The sequence below is a fragment of the Heterocephalus glaber genome, unplaced genomic scaffold, assembly GCF_053883595.1.
Source record: "Heterocephalus glaber isolate CG9 unplaced genomic scaffold, H.glaber_assembly_v1.0 deba00001555, whole genome shotgun sequence".
Classification (NCBI taxonomy): Eukaryota; Metazoa; Chordata; class Mammalia; order Rodentia; family Bathyergidae; genus Heterocephalus; species Heterocephalus glaber.
Window position 1 is genome coordinate 5,814,594 of NW_028258346.1, and position 22,941 is coordinate 5,837,534.

Below are 22,941 nucleotides of genomic sequence, written 5' to 3' on the forward strand. Positions count from 1 at the left end.
ACCCTTTGGGGAACAGGAAGAGATACACACAGGGGATTTCAATGTATTGGTAACATTTTTCTCTTATTAAAGCTGGTTGATGATTCATAAATTATTTATTAAATTAGTGCCCACTATCTTTTGGATGTCTAAAATTTTGTAAAAAATAAATAGAGCCAGGGATTTAGCTCAGTGGTTCTGCTGCCTGCCCCGCAAGCACAAAGATCAGAATTCGATCCCCAGTACAAAAAAAACAAAGTAAATAAAAATAAAAAATAAAAAGATCTCATATAATCAAATGAGTATCATATGGGAATGCAACAAAGTATTTCTGGCTAGAAAGCATGATACTCAGCCAGAGGTGGTAGCACATACCTGTAATCCCAGCACTTGGGAGGCTGAGGCAGGAAGATTACTGCAAGTTCTAGGCCAGCCTAGGCTACATAGTGAGTTCAAGACCAGTCTGAACTACACAGCAAGACTCTGTCTCAAAAAAAAGTACTATACTCAGAAAACCAGGCATGGTGAAACCCACCTATAATTCCAGCACTCAAGAAGCTGAGGCAGAAGGATTATCAAGAGTTTAAGGGCAGCCTGGGCTGCTTAATGACTTCAAGACCAGCCTGAACTACATTGTGAGACCCTGTCTCCAAAAAAAAAAAAAGAGAGAGAGAAAAAAGAAAAGATACTTTATGAAACAGGACTTGCAGGAAAAATGAAAAACAGGTTACAGTCAAAAAATAACACAAACTTTTCTAAAAGCGTGAAAAAAGGCAAAGTTGGGAGTACACATAGCCTACAACCTAAATAAAAAACAACATAGAAATTTTATGAAAACACATTCATCTTGAAGAACAGTAAGAAGGCTGAGAGTTAAGACTGAGATAAAGTGATGGAGCCCTCAAATATTAAGTAGAGAAGTACATTCGTAACTCCCCCCCCCAAAAAGGAGTAACATAATTTAAGTGATGCTTTAGCAAAATAAAATCAGAAGCCACATGCAGAATAAACTAAAGCAAACTGTGGTCTATAGGTTTTGTAGGACAACAAAGGGGGAAAGGAACAAGAGGCTAACAATCAGGTCCTAGGGCCCTGCCCCCACTCCAAACAAAGCCCTTCTGCTGTTTTTTCTGTTAAACTATTTTTGAAAGCCACTGGACTAAAGTGCCCAGTTTGAAGGCACTGCTGCAATTCAAGTGTTAAGCAACATAATACCCTGAAATGGAGTAATCTTGGGAATGAAAAAGCAAGGGAAAAATGAATCCACAGACTTTTTAATGGAAAATTTGGTAATATGTAGTAACAAACTAGATAGCATAATGAATAGTAGTCCTATACCAAAAAAAAACTTTAAAATGCCAACTGAGCAGAGCTGCTGGTCAGTCTTCAACATCAGCAATATACACCTGACTGCACGTCTGAGCAGGAAGGAAGTACTACCAGAGGTAGAAAAGCTAAATGGCATTCTTAGAGAGATTAAGATGCAAATATCCAAAGACCAAAAGATTGTGTAGCTAAATGGATGCACATTGAGGCGATACTCTTAAGTGAAATAAATAGGACACACATGTGTAAATACGGAATCGTTTCTCTAGTGTGAGAAAGTGAAAGTGTAAATAAGGACTAAAAGGTATAACAGATAATAGGAAGAAAAGGTGCAAAGGGGAGGGGGAAGTGGGAGGGGTAGGGGAAAGGAAAGAAGGGAGAAAAAGAGAAAATGGAAACAAAATCTTTGTAGAAAAGGGAGCGGTGCAGGGGTTGAAGGGAAGGCAGGGGAATGGGGGAAAAATAAGAACCAAGATGGATTATGTAAAGGTGCAAATTTCCAATGATGAATGTCATTATATTGTATACCTTAAATATACCAATAAAATTAATTTTAAAAAAAAAGACCAAGAGATTGTGGAAAAAAATGACCACTATATTATGGAATGCTAAGAAAGTATATTTCAAAAAGGCATCACTGTATATAACGGTACCCAGCCTTTGAGACCAATTAGGACTCAGAATCTGGTACCTTCTCCACTTGACCAAGTTATTTTCTCTCTGAACCTCATTTAATAAGGAAAACACAAGTTACCAATGTTATTGAACACATTATGGAATACTGTGCTAACTGCTTTACTTATGACCTCATTTAATCCCAAACAGTTTGCAAACAAAGAAATATTAATTTAGAATAACAGAGTAAGTGACAAAAGCAGGATTACTATTTCCTAAGATGATTAAAGTAAATATATATATATATGGTCACACACTACATAACGTTTCAATCGATGATATATGATAGTGTGGAAAATTACTGCCTAGTGACACTGTAGTCTTCTATGTAGCTTTATGTAAGTACACTATGGTATTTGCTCAATGAAACCACCTAACAATGAGTTTCTTGGTACAAGTCTCATTATTAAGTGATACATTAGTGTATAAGTAAAAAGGTAATAATCAAAAGGAGCAACACAAAAAACTCACTATCAATAACTCCTATCAAAGCCTTCCATGCAGCAAACTTAGTGTTCTCATCTATAGGATTACTGCCTGTGATTCAACCTACTCTGTGGGGTTCCTGTGTGGATTAAACATTATAAATATGAAAATACTATGAAAAAAATTTTAAGAGATATTCAAATATGTGGGATTAATACCACATATCTTTTGCTCTTTAGAAATATCTTCCTCAACAGGGGTGCACACCTGTAGTACCAGCTACTAAAGAAGCTAAGGCAGGAGGGTATCTATCTTGAGCCCTAGCGTTAAAGGCCAGCCTGGGCAACAAAGGGAGACTGTCTCCAGGGGGAAAGAAAAATACCAAAAAGAAAAAGAAAGGCTTTCCTGGATCAGTATGTCTCTAAAGAGAGTTAAAAGTTAAGTCTGTGAAATGGACAAGCATCTACCACCTTGAAAAGTACAAATCACCATGGAATTACTACCCACATCTTCCCCTGACTCTTCAGGGTTGTCAAATGTCTCTGCACAGGCAGGATTCTCTTACACCTATAATGAAACTGATAACTCCTACAACTTGGCCTATAGCATTATCTTAGAAATGCCTCCAAAACATAAAGAAAAAAAAATGTTCCTGATTTTCTTCTATACTATTAAAACTGGGGGCCCAGTGGGTACTGGAAGACAGACTCCTAACAAAATGCTAGAAAAGATCAGTTGACTTGCTTCTAGAGCTGACTTTTGGAAACTCTACAGGACCTCCTTTTTTTTCACCTGACCAGATGGTTTTCAGGCCTCAAGGCTCAAATATCTATCTAGTCGCACAATTCACAATAGGTCTCAAAGTCCCCACCTTTTTAATTATTCCACATTCTTGAAAACACCTTTTATCTCCAGATGGCTAAGTATCAAAGTACAAGAACTCTTTCATTTTCTCTGAGAAAGATTAATATCCTTATTTTCACAAATTAAAAATGAAAGACTGAGGTTAAAATGAAATGTTTTGTCCAGCATCAAACAATTAGTTGATTCCTTTTGGAGGGGAAAGGATTCACATTCTGAAGTTACATCAATGGACAACATTGATTTAGCTTACTAAGAGCACTGCAAATATTAGTTCAAACACATCTACTTTGTACCCATACATTTCCACTATATCAACGACTAAATATAAACTAACAATAAATGCCATACCAAGCATCACTATTTTTACAAGCAAAACTGCATGGTGGAGGGGTTCTAATTTAAGTTTCCCACTGTCTCGCATCCATAAATTCTTTCCAACTTGAGAGGAGAGGGGGAGGAACACCTGTCAGAACAGCATAGCCTCAGTAAGTTTCACCCAGAGTAGCTATTAATACTTAATTCCTTAAAATGTAAATAAACCCGCTTTCTCAAAAAAAAAGGGGGGGGGAGGCAATATTATTAAGAACATTTGACAAGTAAGATACATCGCCGTAAGAGGACCAAGTACGTCCTCCTTGTAGGCCTCCGGGCCTCGCGAACTTGCACGAGGGTCCCCTCCCCGGCCGCGGAGCCAACGCTGCCCACCGTGCTTCCCCCGCGCCAGGCCCCGCCGGCCGCGGAGACGCCGCTCCGACCCCGCGCCCGGCCTCGCCGAGCACTCGGGCTCCTCCCGACCTGCGGCATGGCCCGCTGACGGGGAAGGGGGCTCGGGAAGCTGCCCCGGCCTAGTCACCCCCGCCCGCGGCCGCCAGCGCCCGTCCCTTCGCCTCCCGGGTCCCGCGCTCCTCACCTCCTGGGCGCCGGCGGTGGCTCCATGGCGGTCCGGAGCAGAAAGAGGGAGCGGGTGGACCCTAGAGGCCAGAGGGAGGAAAGGAGCCGGGGCACCGGACAGCCGAGCCCGGGTAACCACAGGGGGAAACTCCGGGAACTCGGACCAACTTTCCCGTAACTCCACGGCGGATCTCCCTCCCGCTCCGGAGCGCGGCTCCTCCCGCCCCGCCCCCCCGCCCCGCCCCTCAGCCCTCAGCCCTCAGCCCTCAGCCCTCAGCCCTCAGGCCTGGGGCGGGGGGGGGGGGAATCCGCCCGCGACGGGGGCGGGGCCAGGTCTGAGAGGACCGAGCCAGGAGTGGGAGGGAGGAGCGGGCCTGGGTGAGTGGGCGGGGCCAGAGCTAGAGGGGAGGAGCCGGGCCTGAGAGGGCGGGCAGAGACTGGGCGGACGCGCGGAGGGGCGGTGCACAGCAAAGACTGCCAGAGTATAGAAAAACCAGAGAGGATGAGAATGGGGAGCCTTAGACCCAGTGCAGCTCAGGCTGATGAAGGGCGCTGGCCTGGTCTTTGTCCCTCACTTGCCCTCACTGGGTTTGCGGCAGTCCAATTTGACTGATTTCTCTGGATTTCTGTACATGCATTTCTATACATCTTGTGAAGCCATTTGAAGTATAACTAACTGCCTAGGCTTCCTGCTCTAGTTGTTTATAATTACTGGGTATGTTTGCCCCCAGCCACGTGACAATTGTAGCCCCTGGAGGAAGGACACTTCTGGAAATTCTTGTTTGATTTTGATTGTGTACAAGTGCCTCACTACGTTTCACAATAATTACATCTAATTACAGAGAAAACACTGCAGGGTGAAGTAGAATAGAAAAAAACAGAAGAGAGTGAAAAAGGAGACAAGGAAATCATAACTAAAAAATTGTACTTTTAGGAAGACTACAATTTCCAGGGACCCAGCTAAAGTCACCTGAGGTGATCCATATCAGCATTCCTTTGGTTTAATGTAGGCTCCTTTCTAGATCATCACATCCAAGAAGAGTTCTCACAATTATTGTGTGATTCCAATCGAATCATATAATTAGCCTACGTTGTCTCATTGAACCTTTAAAACTACATTGTGAGGTAGTTATGTCCCTTTTATAGATGAGGAAACCGAAGTTCAAAAGAGTGAAGGAAGTTTACTTGAGGTCAAACAGAAAGTCTACACTCCAACCCAGGTCTTTATGACTCAAAGGCAGGCCTAACTCCAAATTAGTCAACAAATATTTACCAAGCACCTAAGTATGCCAGGTACTGTTCTAGCTGCAAGGGATTTTCATCAGTGAAACAGACAAATAGAAATCCCTGCCATCATTAGGTTTAATAGACAAATAGACAGAAATTCCTGCCTTCATTTTGGTTGAGAAAACATAAAATAAAACAGTGCCTATATTAGACTTCCTGTTGTTGAAATATACTGAAAGGAGAGGTTGATAATGGCTCATGGTTTCAGAGGGTTCAATCCATGGTCACCTCCCACCAAGGCTGAAATTTCATAATGAAAGGGCGTAGCAGAGGGCAGCTGCTGAAGAAGGGGCCAGGGACAAGATACACCCTTCCAGGTCACACCCCCAGTGACTCACTTCCTTCAACCAAATCTCATCACAATCAGGTATGAACTCATCAGTGGATCAATCCACTGATGAATATAGTACCTTCATGATCCAGTCACCTTTTGAAAGCCCTATCTCTGAAAACGTAAGACTTTGGGGGGACATTTTACATCTAAACTATAACAGTCCCTGATCAGTAATGTTAGATAGTGAAAACTGGTACAAAAGAAAATTTAATAAAGAAAGAAAATATAAAGTGAAGGGGAAAGGATGAAATTTAGAAAGGACACCCAGGGAAGGCCTCAATGAGAGGTGACTGCAGAAGAGGGGGAGAGAGTCATGCAAATGGGTAAAGGAAGAGAGTATGAGGTGAAGGGAATGGTGTTAGGCCTAGAAGCAGGAGTATGCCTGATGAATTGGCAATGAATAAAAATTGTTCTCTCTGTGAGTTATACAGGTGAAAAAAATGCCTTAAGCTTCTGTTTTAATTTGTCTGTGGAAAGCCAGCCTAAAGATTCCAAGAAGAAAAGCATAGAAATCATCATTCAACCTGCTAATAAGAAGTAGAAGCATCCATGAGCAAATAGAAGCATAGATAAATTCAAGATACAGTTAAGAGTCACTCAGCTTCACTTAACTGTGAAATAAGGTAATCTATTTCTGTTCTATCTGTTCCAGTTGGAATCAAGATAAAGTATGCATTTTAATTATACTACCAAACAGCTGACTAGAATTCTCAATTGAGTGCTATGTTAGTCATCTTTGCATTACTATAACACATACTGAGACAATCAGCTTACAAAGAGAAAAGGTTTATTTTGGCTCACAGTTTTGGAGGTTTCAGTCCATGGCCAGTTGACTCTTTTGCCCATTGGCTTAGGGCTGCACGTCATTCAGGAGCACATAGTGGGGTGGGGTGGGGGGAAGCTTGCCTCATGGCCAGCAAATGAAAGAAAGAATAGAGGAAGGGACCAAGGTCTCACAATCCTTTTCAAGTACACACCCCCAATGGCTAAGACCTCCTATTAGCCCCCACCTTTCTTAAAGTTCCACTGTCTCTCCATAGGGCTATAGCCTTTAACACTTGGAGCTTTAGGGGACATTATTCCAAATCATAGCAAGTGCTTTAAGAGACATGTAAGAAAAATCTCCAATTTGAAACCTAGTTCCTTCCCAAAAAAGCACATAGTTTGTATCTGAAATGCAACCACCAAATTTGGTAGTGGGGAGTAGAAGAATTGAGATTTAAAATTTTTACCTTGTTATACTAGTTGCTGCCATTCATTGAAACTATAACTTTTTATTTCTCTTTTATGCTTTTTTGAAAAATAACATTAATTAACAGCTGTGAAACATTTTTTACTATACCAAAAAGAGTTTAGGCAGAAAGAATGCTCTGATCAAATATATTGCATTGTGTAATATTTTTATTTGCAGAGAAATTTGGAAATGTTTCCTTTTGGGAGGCAACTTTACCTACCATTTTCCCTTGATTTGCTTTCTCTTTTCCAACTTTTCTCTTTTCTGCTAGCATGTTCCATTTGAATTCAGACATTATCCTCTTTCATCATAGCAATCTTAAAACTTTATTTCTCTTCTTTATTTCTCTGATCAGATTTTGAACCTCTTAAGAACAAGACAGTATCTTATTCATATTGGTCATGCCAAGAGCATATCAATTAAGTACATGTAACAACTCAAAATAATTTTTTTTTAAAAACCTAGAAATTGGGCCGGGGATTTAGCTCAGTGGTTTTGCTGCCTGCTGCGCAAGCGCAAGGACCTGAGTTCGATCCCCGGTACCAAAAAAAAAAACCTAGAAATTGGATAACTCTTCCATTTACATTTATTTACTGCTTTGTTGTGCACAGCCACGTCTTCCCAAACTATCTTCCTCTTTTCAAAGGCCCAAGATGGACACCGATGTTTGGCGTCACATGGAAACATGACAATATCCAGCAACAGAAAAGAATTCCTTCTTTCTGAACATCATTTTTAAGATGGTAGGAAAAGTTAACCAAAAATCCCCTCTGCAAACTTCCCATCATGTCTTATTGGCCAGAAGTATGTCACAGACTCATTACTGGCAAAGAAAGGGGATCATTAAAACTTGTTTAGAGCAATTATGATTTACCCTGTGGAGCTGGGGTTGGAGCTGAGATCAGGACTGTCTTTCCCTGATGCCCATGGCAAGGAGAAGCATAGAAAGAACAAAATTGGGATTCTGTTATTAAGAAAGAACAGGGAAATTGTTATTAGGCATCAGGGTATACATACATACCTAGAACATTACAACTTATGCTACACATAAGTACCTAGAACATTATAGTCCTTCAATAGGTGCCTGTTGAATGAATAAATAACTTTTCAATTCATACAAAATGTACTAAGAGAAAGTGTATTGTTTCATTTTCTCTCACTTGCAGATTCACTCTTCTTTGCCTGTTCCTTAAAATGGAGCTTTCATCTTTAAATATTTTCCTTTACCAGTTGATGAGATAGTTAAACTTTGTCAATAGAGGACAAAAGAGACATTGCACAAGAGAAAGATTTTCCTTCTTGTTGGGGTGTGTGTATTTATGTGTTCCCAACAGGCTCCTACAACCAGGAGCGGCAACTTCCCCCCAACAACCTACACGGACACTTTCTGGAAAGTTTCAGGAGGCAGATTTCTAGCAAGGCCACCAAGATAGCAAAACCAAATGTTCTGTGTTGTACAGCGAGGCACAGCTATTCCCTTTCCAGCAAGGACTGGATCTCAATCCTTGGGGAGCAGGATTCTTCGTTGGGTGCTCTATCTCAGCCACGAGGGGCATAACTGCTCCTAATATCTGCTATTGGTATTGTCTTAGTCCATTCAAGATGTCATAACAAAATATCATAACCTGGTGCTTTATAAACAACAGAAATTTATTTCTCAAAGTTCTGGAACCTAGGAAGTCCAAAATCAAGTCACTGGCAGATTAAATGTCTGGTGAATGCCTATTTCCTGATTCATAGATGACTATATTTTTTCAGTTTTTTTAACATTATAGAAGAAGTGAACAGATTCTTGCGGCCTCTTTTATAAGGGTACTAATCCCTTTAAGGAGGGCATAGTCTCCATGACCTAATCACCTCCCCAAAACCCTATACCCAAATGCCATCACTCTAGGGGCTAAAATATCAATACATGAATTTTGGGACAATATAAACATCCAGACAATAGCACTAATATTCTTAGAGTTACCTTTGCTTCTTACCAGCCAATCCCCTGTTATTCCAATCTTGTTATAGTTATAATTCTTTATATCAAATCTTTCCTGTTCAAATAACAGTGTGGTCTCTGTCACTTGTAGTTTCTGTATCTGACTGGACCTTGATTGATTCAGAGAAAACACCAAAAACTCCCAGGCTCCACTCTAAACTCAGGGGAAAAAAATGATTGATACTATCAGTTTGATTTCACTTTCAGTTCAATACATAATGATCCACACCCGCAGTTCTGAAACTTTTTAGTCTCAGGACCAACTTCACACTCTTTAAAATTATGGAGAAAATTAAAGAACTTTTGCTTCTTTAATACTAAGAAATTTGTAAGCATAAGAGTACACAGGTACATATTCCATTAGCCACTGGGGCAATGACATCATCACAAACCATGTAGAATCTGGAAAATTCTATCATATACTCACGAGAGAATGAGAACGAAAATGGAGAATAGTATTGTAGCATTAGTTTTTAAATATTTTTGACCTTGTAGACTTCTTGAAATGGTTTCAGATATCCCTATACATACCTATATCATACTTCAAACATAATAACTAAATCCTATGTGGGAAAATATAGAAGATATGGTCCTTATCCTCTAAGAACTCAGTCTGGTTGAAAATAAAGAATATATATTCATAAGACTAAAATCATTCAATCCTGTATATAATAATTGATCAATCAGTTCTGTCATTCAGGAAAGTTCCAGACTGATACAGGCTGGAGCTCCACAAAACAAATACAACTTTCATTTTATAAAAATCTAACCTTCTTATACCTGTTTAAGGAGGAAAAAAAAGTTTCTGTTATATACAAATTTAAGTTCCAGAACAAGCTGAGACTCTCTCTAAACCCAATGTCTTAGTTACTTTCTTGTTGCTGGGACAAAATATCCAACATCCAAAGTTAAAGGAGGGAAAGTTTATTTTGTCCCATAGTTTGTAGAATTTTCAGTCCATAGTCAGGTAGCTCCAAGGCAGGGCAACATGGCAGAAGGGCATGGCAGAGGAGAAGGAGCTCATAGCAGGGCAGACAAAAAAAAAAGTCGTGGTGAACCTCCCTTTCCCTTTTTATTCCACACAGGCAACAAGCTTATTGCTTGGTGCAACTCACATCCAGAGTGGGTCTTCTGTCTTCAATAAATCCATCACCCACACCCAGAACTGTGCTAATCCAATCAGTAGATTAGTTATTACACACTCATTATCCAATATCACATATTTATGATCTAGTTACTCCCAAAAGTCCCACCTGAGAATGCATGAGGCTTTGGGGAATGTCTTAGATATAAACCGTAACACCCAGCAATGATTGGTTAAGACACTGAACTTAAGACAGAGACAAGGAAAAGAAACTTGAAGCCCTTCATTGGCTGGGCTTTAGTTACATTAATATAAGGGATATAAATTCTATAAACTAATTTTTCTATGCTTTTATAATTTCTTTTCTAGTTGTGGTTTTTCAATATCTTTTTATTAGTATCTCGCATCTATTATTAATTTCTAATCTGTCTTGTCTAAACTAAGGAGAAAGAAGACATGAATACTTCAAGGCTAGGAAAATAAGAATACTCTAGATATATAGGTAATGGTAGCAGCAGTTAGCACTGCTAGAACACAGTGCAATGAGGAGTACAGCAGGAGAACGAAAAAGATAATCAAAAGATATACCACATTCCTAAGTGAAAAGACTCAATGTTTAAAATTCTTCATAAGCATATATATATATACATATATATATATTTAGTGCAATTTCAATTTTTAAATGTCAGAAGGACTTTTGGTGGGGGTACTGGGGATCAAACTCAGGACCTTGTACTTGCAAGGCAGGTGGCAGCACCACTGAGCTAAAGCTCCAGCTCCAGAAGGACTTTTTATAGAATTTAACAACTTAATTCTCAAGTTAAAATGTAGGGGAAAATGCATTATAAAAGCCAGTTAATTTGGGGGAAAAAACACAGAAGAAATAATGAGGAGGGACTTGTTCTGGCAGCATGTGCTGAAACTATAGAAATTAAAATAGCATGGTATAATTTTTAAATATATAAATAAATATATCAATGAATAATGACCCCAAAATGAAGCCATTTTATAAGAAAATGGTTGTGATAAAGTGGCATTTTACATCACAGAAGAAAGACTGGATCACTCAAAAATTGTAATGGAACAACAGACTATTTGGAAAAAATATATAAAGTTGGTCTCTACTTCTATGCCCTTACATCACATAGGGTTCTTCATATAGCAAGCAGCTGAAGACTCAGCCCAAACTCCCTTACTCAATAAAAGGCTTATAACTGGAAGACCACAGAGACCCAGAGCAGGCTTTAGGGGTGCTTTGAGTAAGTGCCTGCTCAATATTGATGTGAAATGCATTGGGTTTTATTGTTTGTTTATTTTTCACTTTCTTTTTTGTCTCTCTGATCCTTCTTTTTCACAGTCAGCTTTAGCTTATGGCCAAATGACTGATATTGGACACTGAATCTGCCTTGATCTTGGACTTCCCAACCACCAGAGCTGTGAAAAATTCTGTTGTTTAAGCTATATTTTGTTATAACAGCTCTAATAGATTAAGTCACTGTACCAGTTAGGGATCATTAGAGAAACAGATAGATAGACATAGATATAGATATAGTCATAGATATAGATATAGTCATAGACATAGACATAGGCATAGACATAAGCATAGGCATAGAATTTACAAGGTAGGCTTACAGTGACTGCCTGCAGGGTTGGGGATGGAAGATTGCAAAAGGACCATCTACATGCATTAAGCTGGACAGTGCAACCAAAGGTGGAAGGACTGAAGCACATTGCAGAGTCCTGTGCAAGTCCTAGGAAGCTGAAAGGTTTGCACTGGAAGTCTGAAGAGTCTGAGCTGGAAGCCTGGAGATGGACATCCAAAGGCAATGTCAAAGACTGGAGCACCTCCAAAGAAGCAGAATAGAGACTTCTTTCTTCTTTCCCTTTTTATTCTATCCAGGCTACAAGCCTATTGGTTGGTGCTACTCACACCCAGGGTGGGTCTTCCCTCTTCAGTAGGTCTATCATCCAGACACACCCACAATTGCTAAACTAACCAGCTAGGCATTTTTTAGGCAAGTTGACATCACAGTTAACTATCACAGGCATCTTCATTGATGAAAACCTGGGAAGTATTAAGGCAGGAATGAATCTGGAACACTGGGGTCATGTCCCACAGTAATGAAGAATGAAACCGTGGACAGAGGAAGTAGAGTGTCTACACATTTGTCAGGGTCCAATCTATGCAGTGTTCATATAGCGCTCATGCAGGGACCACGTGCCCTTGAGCCATTTGCCTGCCTGATCATGCTCTGGGGAGGTCCCTGACAGCTGCAAGACCCTTGGAAGGTGTTTTTGTAGGATCCATGGAGGGTGATGATTGAGCAGACTCTATTTCAACCTTCCTGTCTCCATTCTGGGCCACTGACCTTACTGCCTGCCTAATAGAACCCTAACTCCTGTCTTGGTAAGGTAAGTAAAAGAATGTATTTTTTAAAAAATAACAGGAATGTATTATCAATAGGTATATATCCAAAACACAACTGTTTTCAATTTTTATTTAATTAAATCTTGCCATTTTCAAATAAATTATAACATAAACATGTTCCATGTTATAAATCATTTTAAGGGTTTGTTTGTTTGTTTTTGAGATAGGGTTTTGCTACTTAGTTCAGGCTGGCCTTGAACTCACAGTGATCCTCCTACCTCAGCCTCCTGAGTCCTGGAATTACAGGCATGAGCCACCAAACTCATCTCATGTTAAATCTTTTTAATTATTATATAGTGCTACATAATAATTTACCTGCTGTATTTTAAAAATTCATTTGGCAATAAGTTTTCCACTAATAGATATACAGTTACAATGTGTGTGTGTGTGTGTGTGTGTGTGTGTGTGCGTGCATGCACGTATGTACAGAATTCACTTAGTATTTAGAATTATTTTCCAGGATAAATTTTTATAAACAATATTATGACAAACAGCATGGGTAGTTTGAAGCTTTTGATATATTACTCTCAACGATTGATTTCCAAGACATATTTTCATACTCTCACTTGGAAATATAAATTATTAAAGGCTTTTTGAAGAGTAATTTTATGCCATCTTTGTTTTTATTTCTGGTTTGTTTGGTTTTTTGGAGACAGAGTCTCCCTATATAGATCAAGCTGACTTTAACTCACTGTGTAGCCCACCCCAGCCTCAAACTAGCAGCAATTCTACTGCCTCAGCCTCCCCAGTGCTGGGATCACAGGTGTGCACCACCATGCCAGGGTTATAGCATCTTTTGAAATAAAATGCATATATGCTTTGAACCAGCAATCCTACTTTCAAGAACCCAGGATTTAGCTCAGTGGTTCCACCACCTGCCTTGCAAGCGCAAGGACCCAAGTTTGATCCCCGGTACCAAAAAAAAATCCTTCCCAATAAAATGCGCACATATAGATCTATGAATGTGCAAGGGTTTTGTTTTAGCACTGTTTGAATTAGGAAGAAAATTCAAAACAATCTAAAGGAAAATAGTCAACTAAATTATGTCATGACTATATTACATTATCAAAAAATATATTTCCCAGAGTTTCTTGCAGTTAGAATTGGCCTTGTGACTAAATTCTGGCCAATAGGGTACAAGTAGAAGTGTTTGGGGGCGATTCCTGGGAATCTTTGGCAAGAAATAGCTTTTATATTTTATTAACTGATTCTCCATAGCTTAAAGTGGTATTTATTCTTGCTGATCTGTGAAGCAGCTGGGGTAGCTGTGCTCCATATGTTCACATTGAGGCCCAGACTGAAGGAGCACCTTCTCAGAGGAAACTCTTACAGTGGCAGCCAGGAGCAAGAGGACAGGCAGAAGTGTGGAGGCCTCTGAAGGCCTAGGCTTGGGACTGACACTGTTACTTCCACCTACATGCTGCTGACCAAGCAAGTCACATGGCCAAGGCCAGGCAGAAGGAGGGAAGTACGCTCGGTCCATGAGGCAAACACTGCCAGGATGTGAACTTGGTGGTAGCACAGGGAGGAGGGCAGCTACTATCTAGAACACACACTTTGCTTCCAGGTACTAAGTTAGCCAGGATGAATGTAACCATTATGTACTGTAAACAGGTACTAATGAAAATTTTAAAGTAAATAAAAAAAAAGAAAGGGGAAAAAAACGAAGTTATTGTCCAAAATGTCAGAGCCTGAAATTCAAACCTAAGTCTGCTGGATCTCAGGCCAGTGTTGTTTTAATTTTACTACTACACCTTTTTGTATTTTTATTTTGTTTCTGGTATGGTACATTTGAATACATTATCCCTCATTATTCAGTTTTTTCATTTTTTCTTTTTATTATAGCATGTTTATTGTTGCAAATGAACTTTAGAATTATTTTGTCAAATTTCCAGAATTAAAACACATAAGGAAACTAATAACAAATGGAAAAAATAAACTGGAAGGAAACCTCTGAATTAGTTTGGGAAGTGCTAACATTTTTAAAATGGTTAGTTTTCCCAGCTGGGTGTGGTAACTCAATCCCAGTACTCTGGGAAGCCGAAACAGGAGGATCAAATTTGAGCCCTGGGCCGGGGATTTAGCTCAGTGGTGCTGCACCTGCCTTGTAAGCACAAGGTCCTGAGTTCAATCCCCGGTACCAAAAAAACAAAAAAGAAAAAAAATTGAGCCCAGCCTGGGCAACTTATCAATTTAGGAAGATTCTGTTTCAAGATAAGAGAGAAAGAGAGACAGATAGACATACAGACAGACAGACAAAAGAGGAGGAAGAGAGGGGAAACGGAAGAGGAGAAGAAAGGGGCTAGGGAGTGTAGCTTAGTACAAAGACCCTAGGTTCAATCCCTAGTACTCAAAAATAAAAAAAGTTAGTTTTCCCTAAAAGGAATATGATCTATCTGTCACTATCAATTTTATTTATGTGGGCCTATCTTGCTAATATTATTCACAGTCCTTTTGACTCTCCTAGGCATTCCATCATTTTATCGATAAATATTAATAATGATATCACTTTCTAAAATTTATAATTCTATTTTCTGCCTTTTTATGTTGGATAAAATTTCCAGTTACTGGATATGTTCTCACCAAAAAGTATTATGGTGACATTAAACAATTTATTTTTAAACTACAACAAAGAAATGTCCTTTTATTTCTCCTTTTTTTCTGTGTGGTGCTGGGATCCAACCTCAGGCCTCCTACATACAGTACTAGCCAATATCTGTACCACTGAGCCATACTTCAGACCTTTCTTTTTCACTTCTTAAAGATTTGTTTCTTTAAATAAATTACTATTCAATTTATCAGATGTCATTCAACCATCATTCAGTGATCATTATGGGCAGTTTTCTTATTATACTTAAGATTTCCTAATAATTTCTCTACATATTATTGAAACCCTCTCCAGTTGCTAAAGCAAAGACTACTTTGCCAGGGCAGATTATTATTTCAATAGTAATTGAAATTGATGTGCTGACATTTATTTAGGATTTTCAGATCTGTATGACCTAGATGTATGTCAGTTGGTATATTGCACTTCTTTAAAGCACTTTTAACAGTTTTTTGATTGTTAGTCTTGTGCTTCATTGCTTGGACCTCTGATACCTTTGCTTTACTTTTGTGGCCATTTCTCTCTTGATCAGATAAGACAAAGTTTTCCCCCTTTCTTATACCAAGAAATTTAGCTCTTTAGTTCAGACCACTGAACTCAAGCTTTGGTGTTACTTTCAATACCTAACCAAATCCATCAAAGTACTCCAAAAAAAGTCATTTGATGTATGTTGTCAGATTAGCTGCAGTAACTGCTCAAAAATCTCTACAGTATCTAAAAATTAGCATTTATTTCCTGCTCACAGAACTTGTCAGTGGCTGCAACTCTGTTCTTCTAGGAAGCAAGGTGAAGGGATATGCCTTCTCATGGTAAAGGAAACAGCAAAGGAGCATGAAGAAACACACATTGCTTCTTCAAACTTTCATATACAACTGCACACTGTCATTTCCTCTCAACTTCCATTGACCCAAGTCACTTGCCTAATCCCGAAAATGGGGCAGGAATGTATACCTCACCTACCCTTCTTGTTTTGATGGTGTTGGAGATCAAACACAGGCCTTCAACATGCTGGGCAAGTGCTCTACACTGAGCTACAACCCAGCCCCCACCTTCTATCCTTTTACAGAGAAAGGAATAGCTGGAAACATTAACACAATTTGTTATAATGTAAGAAGAGTCACCCTCCTTATGATTAGTTGTAAACAGTAACTTTATCCCCTCCCTTATACTGTATTTATAAAATGAGTTCATGGCAGTGGTTCTGGGAGTAATACATTGAATGTGCCTCTTAAAAAATCTTAAGAATGTTTTCAATATGCATGACCTTCCTACCCTAATCTCCTCCAGCACTCTGATGTATCACAAGGATAGGAGCAGATGTATACATTTTATAAATGATACCCAAGTGATCTTGATACTTGCCACTCTCAATCCTTTCAAGAATCATTGGGAAATGATTTGGGGGGGAGTCTCTTATTAGATTCTGCCCACATCATTCCTGGCACAATAGGTCCTCCAACTCATGCTTTAACCACAATACTGTAGGTCCTTCTATTCACCATGCCTCTGTGAGCACACAAAGTACATAGACAATAATACCTGCTTCAGATAGTAGGCAAGAACTGTGCTTTGGTTCACAGGAGATTTTTTGTTTTTGTTTTTACACTGCAAAGTTTGCAAAGATTTTTTACTTTAAATAAACAACTGATAGGACTTGGGGGGAATACGTTTTAAGAAAACTCAAACAAGAAAAGTGCAACAGAATTTTAGGTTGGGCTGAATTTGTCAACATAGATGAACTTATCAGGAGTTCTACATTCAAAATGTTGGCTCAAGCAGTTGGGTGTCTAACTTCATTGAATAAGGCAAACCAGGCTCTAAAACTGGCCCTCATTAAGGGAAGTGGAGATGCCAAAAATTCCTTGGCATACATACAGGGAGGAAATTAAAGATTCCTTGAGCTAGGAATGCTGGAATAGATCCATTGTGAGTGTCCTGCTTGCACATCCGTAACTCTTGCCCCAAGAAGGACTGGAAAGACTATCTCTTCCCTCAAGGCATTGAGATCTGTAATGCTGAGAGGAATTCCAGCAACTAAAAACATTAAAAGCTTCACTGCTTTCTGGATGCTGGAAATTTCTGATAAAAAAAAAAAAGAAATGCTGCGATTGAAATGTGCTTCCTAGCTTCAATTTGGATAGATTCAATTTGAATCTTGAGGTTGTCAAGGTGAAATCGTTTTTCAACAATCAGAGGCAAGTATGCATGGTTACAATAGAAGTTAAGTAATAAGAGTGATCTCAGAGATCTCTGACTATGCCTATTTGAACACAGCATTTCCGCTAATGTTTTACCTGATTTGTAGATCCAAAATACCATAAGTATATTGAAGAAAGGTCTGATTTAAGTCAAAAAATAGAGTCTATCATCCAGTGTCAAGAGCTGAATCCATAAATTCATAGGCTTTTCTATAATGAGAGACAGACAATATACCAAGTTATAACATCAAAAGTTTATTCTTTGAGTATTACTCCCAGATATTCTTTTTTTTTTTTGTACCAGGGATCAAATTTAGGACTTTGCGCTTGCAAGGCACGTGGTGGTACCACTGAGCTAAATCCCTGGCCCACGGCTAGATATTCTTAAGGGAATTTAACAGGAAAACTGTGTTCTAAAATGAGAGAAATAAGCCTTTTTGGAATTTTTAGGTACTTGCTCTGGGTTAATAGTAATTTCTGGCACACAGAAATCCACTGAGACTCATTTGTCACAGTAAGAACATACCCGTGTCAATAACAAAGCCTGGGCACTCCTTTTTGCTCGTGGACGCCGCAGCGGAAACATCTTTAGTCTGTCTTCCGACTGCCGTCATGTGTAAGTCAGAGTCTCTTAAGGAGCCCGAACAGCTGCGGAAGCTCTTCATCAGAGGGCTGAGCCTTGAAACAACAGATGAAGAGCCTGAGAAGCCATTTTGAGCAATGGGGAACGCTTACGGACTGTGTGGTAATGAGAGATCCAAACACCAAGCGCTCCAGGGGCTTTGGGTTTGTCACTTACGCCACTGTGGAAGAGGTGGATGCAGCCATGAACGCAAGGCCACACAAGGTGGATGGAAGAGTTGTGGAACCAAAAAGAGCTGTCTCAAGAGAAGATTCTCAAAGACCAGGTGCCCACTTAACTGTGAAGATCTTCTTTGGTGGCATTAAAGAAGATACTGAAGAACATCACCTACGAGATTATTTTGAACAGTATGGAAAAATTCAAGTGATTGAAATCATGACTGACAGAGGCAGTGGGAAGAAGAGGGGCTTTGCTTTTGTAACCTTTGATGACCATGATTCTGTGGATAAGACTGTCATTCAGAAATAGCATACTGTGAACGGCCACAACTGTGAAGTGAGGAAAGCCCTGTCGAAACAGGAGATGGCTAGTGCTTCATCTAGCCAAAGAGGTCGAAGTGGTTCTGGAAATTTTGGTGGTGGCCGTGGAGGTGGTTTTGCTGGCAGTGACAATTTTGGTCGAGGAGGAAACTTCAGTGGTCAAGGTGGCTTTAGTGGCAGCCGTGGTGGAGGTGGATATGGTGGCAGTGGGGATGGCTACAATGGATTTGGTAATGATGGAAGCAGTTTTGGATGTGGTGGAGGCTGCAATGATTTCGGCAATTACAACAATCAATCTTCAAATTTTGGACCCATGAAGGGAGGAAACTTTGGAGGCAGAAGCTCCGGGCCCTATGGTGGTGGAGGCCAATATTTTGCCAAACCATGAAATCAAGGTGGCTGTGGCGGTTCCAGCAGCAGCAGTAGCTATGGCAGTGGCAGAAGGTTTTAATACTGCCTGGAAACAAAGCTTAGCAGGAGAGGAGAGCCAGAGAAGTGACAGGGAAGCTACAGGTTACAGCAGATTTGTGAACTCAGCCAAGCACAGTGGTGGCAGGGCCTAGCTGCTACAAAGAAGACATGTTTTAGACAATACTCATGTGTATGGGCAAAAAAAGTTGAGGACTGTATTTATGACTAATTGTATAACAGGTTATTTTAGTTCCTGTTCTGTGGAAAGTGTAAAGCATTCCAACAAAGGGTTTTAATGTAGCATTAAATTAATTAGTTTCTGTTCTGTGGAAAGTAAAGCATTCCAACAAAGGGTTTTTTTTTTTTTTGCACCCATGCTGTTGATTGCTAAATGTAATAGTCTGATCATGACACTGAATAAATGTGTCTTTTTTTTAAATGTGCTATGTAAAATTAGTCTACTCTGAAGCCATCTTGGTAAACATCCCCATGAAGTTAGAATTCCTTCAGGGTGATACCAGGTTCCATTTAAAAGTTTCTTCACAATTGCTTGGGTAATGAAGCCATTGTCTTCAGAAACCTTGGTGTAGTTAAACTGACAGTTACTGTTGTGACCTCTGAATTTGACCATTAAAAAGGTCACCCAAGCAAGCAAAGTCAGTTATTTGGTTATAAAAATGATTGTTGGCACATCCTATACAATATCTAAATTGAATAATGGTACCAGATAAAATGATAGATGGGATTGAAGCTATGTATCATCCATTATCATGTGTAATCAATAAATGATTTCTCTTGAATGGAAAAAAAAAATAACAAAGCTTGGTCTGGGGATTTAGCCCAGTGGCACCATGTCTGCCTCCCAAGCACAAGGTCCTGAGTTCAATCCCCCCTGTACTAAAAATAAAAAATAAAAATTTTAAAAAAAGCTTGATCCAGTGAAATTTTATACCCATTTATTTTGTAGATTTTCTTCTAGTTCCCATACTAGATAAAACATTCTCCACAAGTGGCAAAAAAAAAAAAACCAACTCCAGATTTTTTTCTATGAATACAAAGTAAGGACTATTGTGGTAGGAAAAAACAAAAAGAAGACCCTGTGATACACTCTTCCAAATAAAACAGTAAATCAAAGATAATGTTGTATCCCTGGGGGAATTTCAAGTACTAACATCACTGTGACTATCCAACAGCCATTTTTTACTAAATAAAGTATTTTGGGGCTGGGGATGTAGCTCAGTTGTACAGCACTTGTCTCAGATGTATAAGGCCTTGAGTTCAATCCCCAATACTACAAAATAAAAATAAATAAATAAACCTTTAAAAAAATTTTGAAGCTCTAAAACAACCATGAGTTTCAAGAAGACTGAACTATTCCCTAGTATATGAGGGTGAATTAATTATTCAATCTAATTAGTTAGACTGAGCTCAAATCTAAATCCATTCTCCTTGCATTCACTGGCTTAGAATTGGGAATATAATGTGTTATGGTTTGTGTTTAGACGTCCCCCCAAAGCCTCATGGGGATGAGGTGGGACTTTCTTCTTCTGAGGTAGTCGAATCTGGAATGTGTGATACTAGGATTAAGGGTGTGTGATTACTAAACCACTACATGTGAGTGATTAGTTTGGCACTGCCCTAATCCTGGTGGTCTGAATAAGACAAAAGGGGCAGAAAGATGCTGGTAACCCTCTTGCTACCTTTGCTACCTGGTACCCACCATGTTATTTCTCCTCTGCAATGTTTGTTTGCCATCCCAGCCCCGGAGCCAGCCGATTATGGACTGAAACCTCTAAGAACTGTAAGCCAAGTAAATCTCTTCCCCTCCAACTTTGGGAGTCAGGTATTTTGTCTCAGCAATGAGAGAAAAGTAACTAACACATAATGCCATTCTAGCCAATGTGTTGAGGAGAAAGCCTGTTAGGGAGCTGCAAGTATCACGACACAGTATGGAAGAATGACAGTAGATTATTGCTAGCATTATCTCATAGTGATCCTAATTGCAGCTGCTGTTCTAGATATGCTCAGTAGTCCTACTTTATCCATAGTTTTAGTTACCTGTGATCAACAAGAAGAATGAGAGCAATAGGAGATATTTTGAGAGACCACATTCATATAACTTTTATTATGGTATATTATTATTGTTCTATTTTATTAATAGTTATTGCTGATAATCTCTCACTGTGAGCTTTATCAGAGGTATTATGTAGAAGAAAAAAATAATATACTGTATATGGAATTCAAAACTGTCTGCAGTTTCAGGAGTTCAGCGGGGATCTTGGAATATATTCCCCATGGATAATCAGGAACTACTATATTGGAACAAAATACAACAGCTCTAGTCATTACTTTTTTTTTTTTGTACTAGGGATCGAACTTGAGACCTTGCACTTGCAAGGCAGGCAGCGGAATCAATGAGTTAAATCCCCGGCTCTCTAGTCATTACTTTTTATCTGTGGAGCTAGGCGATGTAGTTTTCTACTGTTTTTTGTGGGGGTTTTTTGTTTTTGTTTTGAGACAAGATCTTGCTCTGTTGCTCCGGTTAGTCTCTAAGTCCTGGGCTCAAGTGAACCTTCCAGAGCTGAGATTTCCACCCCGCCAGGGGCTGGGGATTGAACCAGAGCTGCACACTTGGTAGGCAAGTACTTCCCGTCCACCTCCACAGCCATTCTACTTTCTAACAAGCAAGGTACCCCTCCCAAAAAACACTTCTCTGATGTGACAAAATTAACAATGGTTGGAGTGGAGCATCTCAGTGGCAAGGACTTGAGATATCAATTAGTTCCTTCTGGATTCCTGGACTTGTTCTGTCCTATCCTTTCTGAGACTTGATTCTGTGGCTATGGCATATCTCTCTTAACAAAAACAATCTTTTTTTTTTTTTTTTTTTTTTTTTGCCTCAGCTACTGAGAAGTCATTTTCATTGCTTTCAAGAACCCTAATCAGGGCCAGGGATTTACCTCAGTGGTGCCACTACCTGCCTCACCAAGTTCAAGGTCCTGAGTTCCATCCCTGGTACCTTAAAAAAAAAAAAAAGAACCCTAATCAATTTTTCTTCCTATACAAAGAAAGGGGTATTTCTTTCAAAATGGTATTTGTTTTTCTTTCAGTTTCATAATATATTTATGAATTATATGTGTTTACTTCATATTGGTATGTGTCAGCAGTTCCTTCCTACCACAACTTTCTAATTCTTTAATTCTCTAGTTTTGACAAATCTCTTGGTGTAGTGGAGCCCATCCTTGAGAAATTTTTCAAACAGGATACATAGATGGTTTGCTTTTGAGTTGTTTATATGTGAAGGTGCCATTGTTTTTATATCACACATAATCATATCATCATCACTCTCAAGTTTCTATGCATATTGCTTTATTGTATTTGATACTTATATACAAGCCTGAGCCCAATCTGTTACATTTCCACTGAAAATAGCCAATATTCTGTGTTCATATACTTAGAAGTTTTCTCATATAGTTTCTCTCTACTTTATTTGTTGTTATTTTTACCCTCAGAAGTTCTACAAAGTTAACTTGGACTCTTGCAGTTACCATGATAGAAATCAACTTAAATACATTATTTTGGTCAGAGTTCAATTGTAGACAAATAAATTTACTAAATAAATTTTACTAAATTTAAGCAGAGAAACGTTTACTAAAGAATAGTATTAACTTGGGCAGGGGATTTAGCTCAGTGTTTTCACCGCCTGCTGCACAAGCGCAAGGACCTGAGTTTGATCCCAGTACCAAAAAAAAAAAAACAGTATTAACTTGCTACCAGGCATGATGACACATGCCCATAATCCCAGCATGCTACCAGGCATGATGGCGCATGCCCATAATCCCAGCATTCTAGGAGGCTGAGGCAGGAGAATCACAAATTCGAGTCTAATGTAGGAAACTTAGTAATTTAAATTGCATGTCAAAAAAGACTCAACTTGCTACAGGATGGTTGGAATACCTGGACTTTAGGAACAACTCCTGGAACTACATCTAAATCTCCCTGAGCAAATTTGTTGTTGTTGCTGCTGCTGCTGCTGCTGCTGCTGCCACTGTACCATGTTGCCTCTGTCAAGGTCAAGAGAGCTGCCGGA

At 39.4% G+C, this 22,941-nt stretch overlaps 1 protein-coding gene, 1 long non-coding RNA gene and 1 pseudogene across 4 annotated transcripts in view; 2 read left to right on the forward strand and 1 right to left on the reverse strand.

The window, feature by feature from the left end:
* Stk3 (serine/threonine kinase 3) overlaps positions 1 to 4,351 on the reverse strand; it is a 319,544-nt gene extending 315,193 nt beyond the window's left edge. For all 3 annotated transcript variants that reach the window (XM_021262683.2, XM_004850156.4, XM_087190670.1), the window contains exon 1: positions 4,181 to 4,351. In XM_021262683.2, coding sequence (XP_021118342.1) covers positions 4,181 to 4,206 — 26 coding nt within the window. In that variant the 5' untranslated portion in view covers positions 4,207 to 4,351. The remainder of the gene's footprint in view (positions 1 to 4,180) is intronic.
* Positions 4,123 to 8,703, forward strand: LOC110350335 (uncharacterized). The gene is made up of 3 exons (XR_002396825.2): positions 4,123 to 4,292; positions 6,214 to 6,405; positions 7,663 to 8,703. It is a non-coding gene; the product is annotated as an uncharacterized LOC110350335 (long non-coding RNA).
* Positions 8,704 to 17,921: 9,218 nt separating this feature from the next.
* Positions 17,922 to 19,060, forward strand: LOC101715457 (heterogeneous nuclear ribonucleoprotein A1-like; annotated as a pseudogene).
* The last annotated feature ends 3,881 nt before the right edge of the window (positions 19,061 to 22,941 follow it).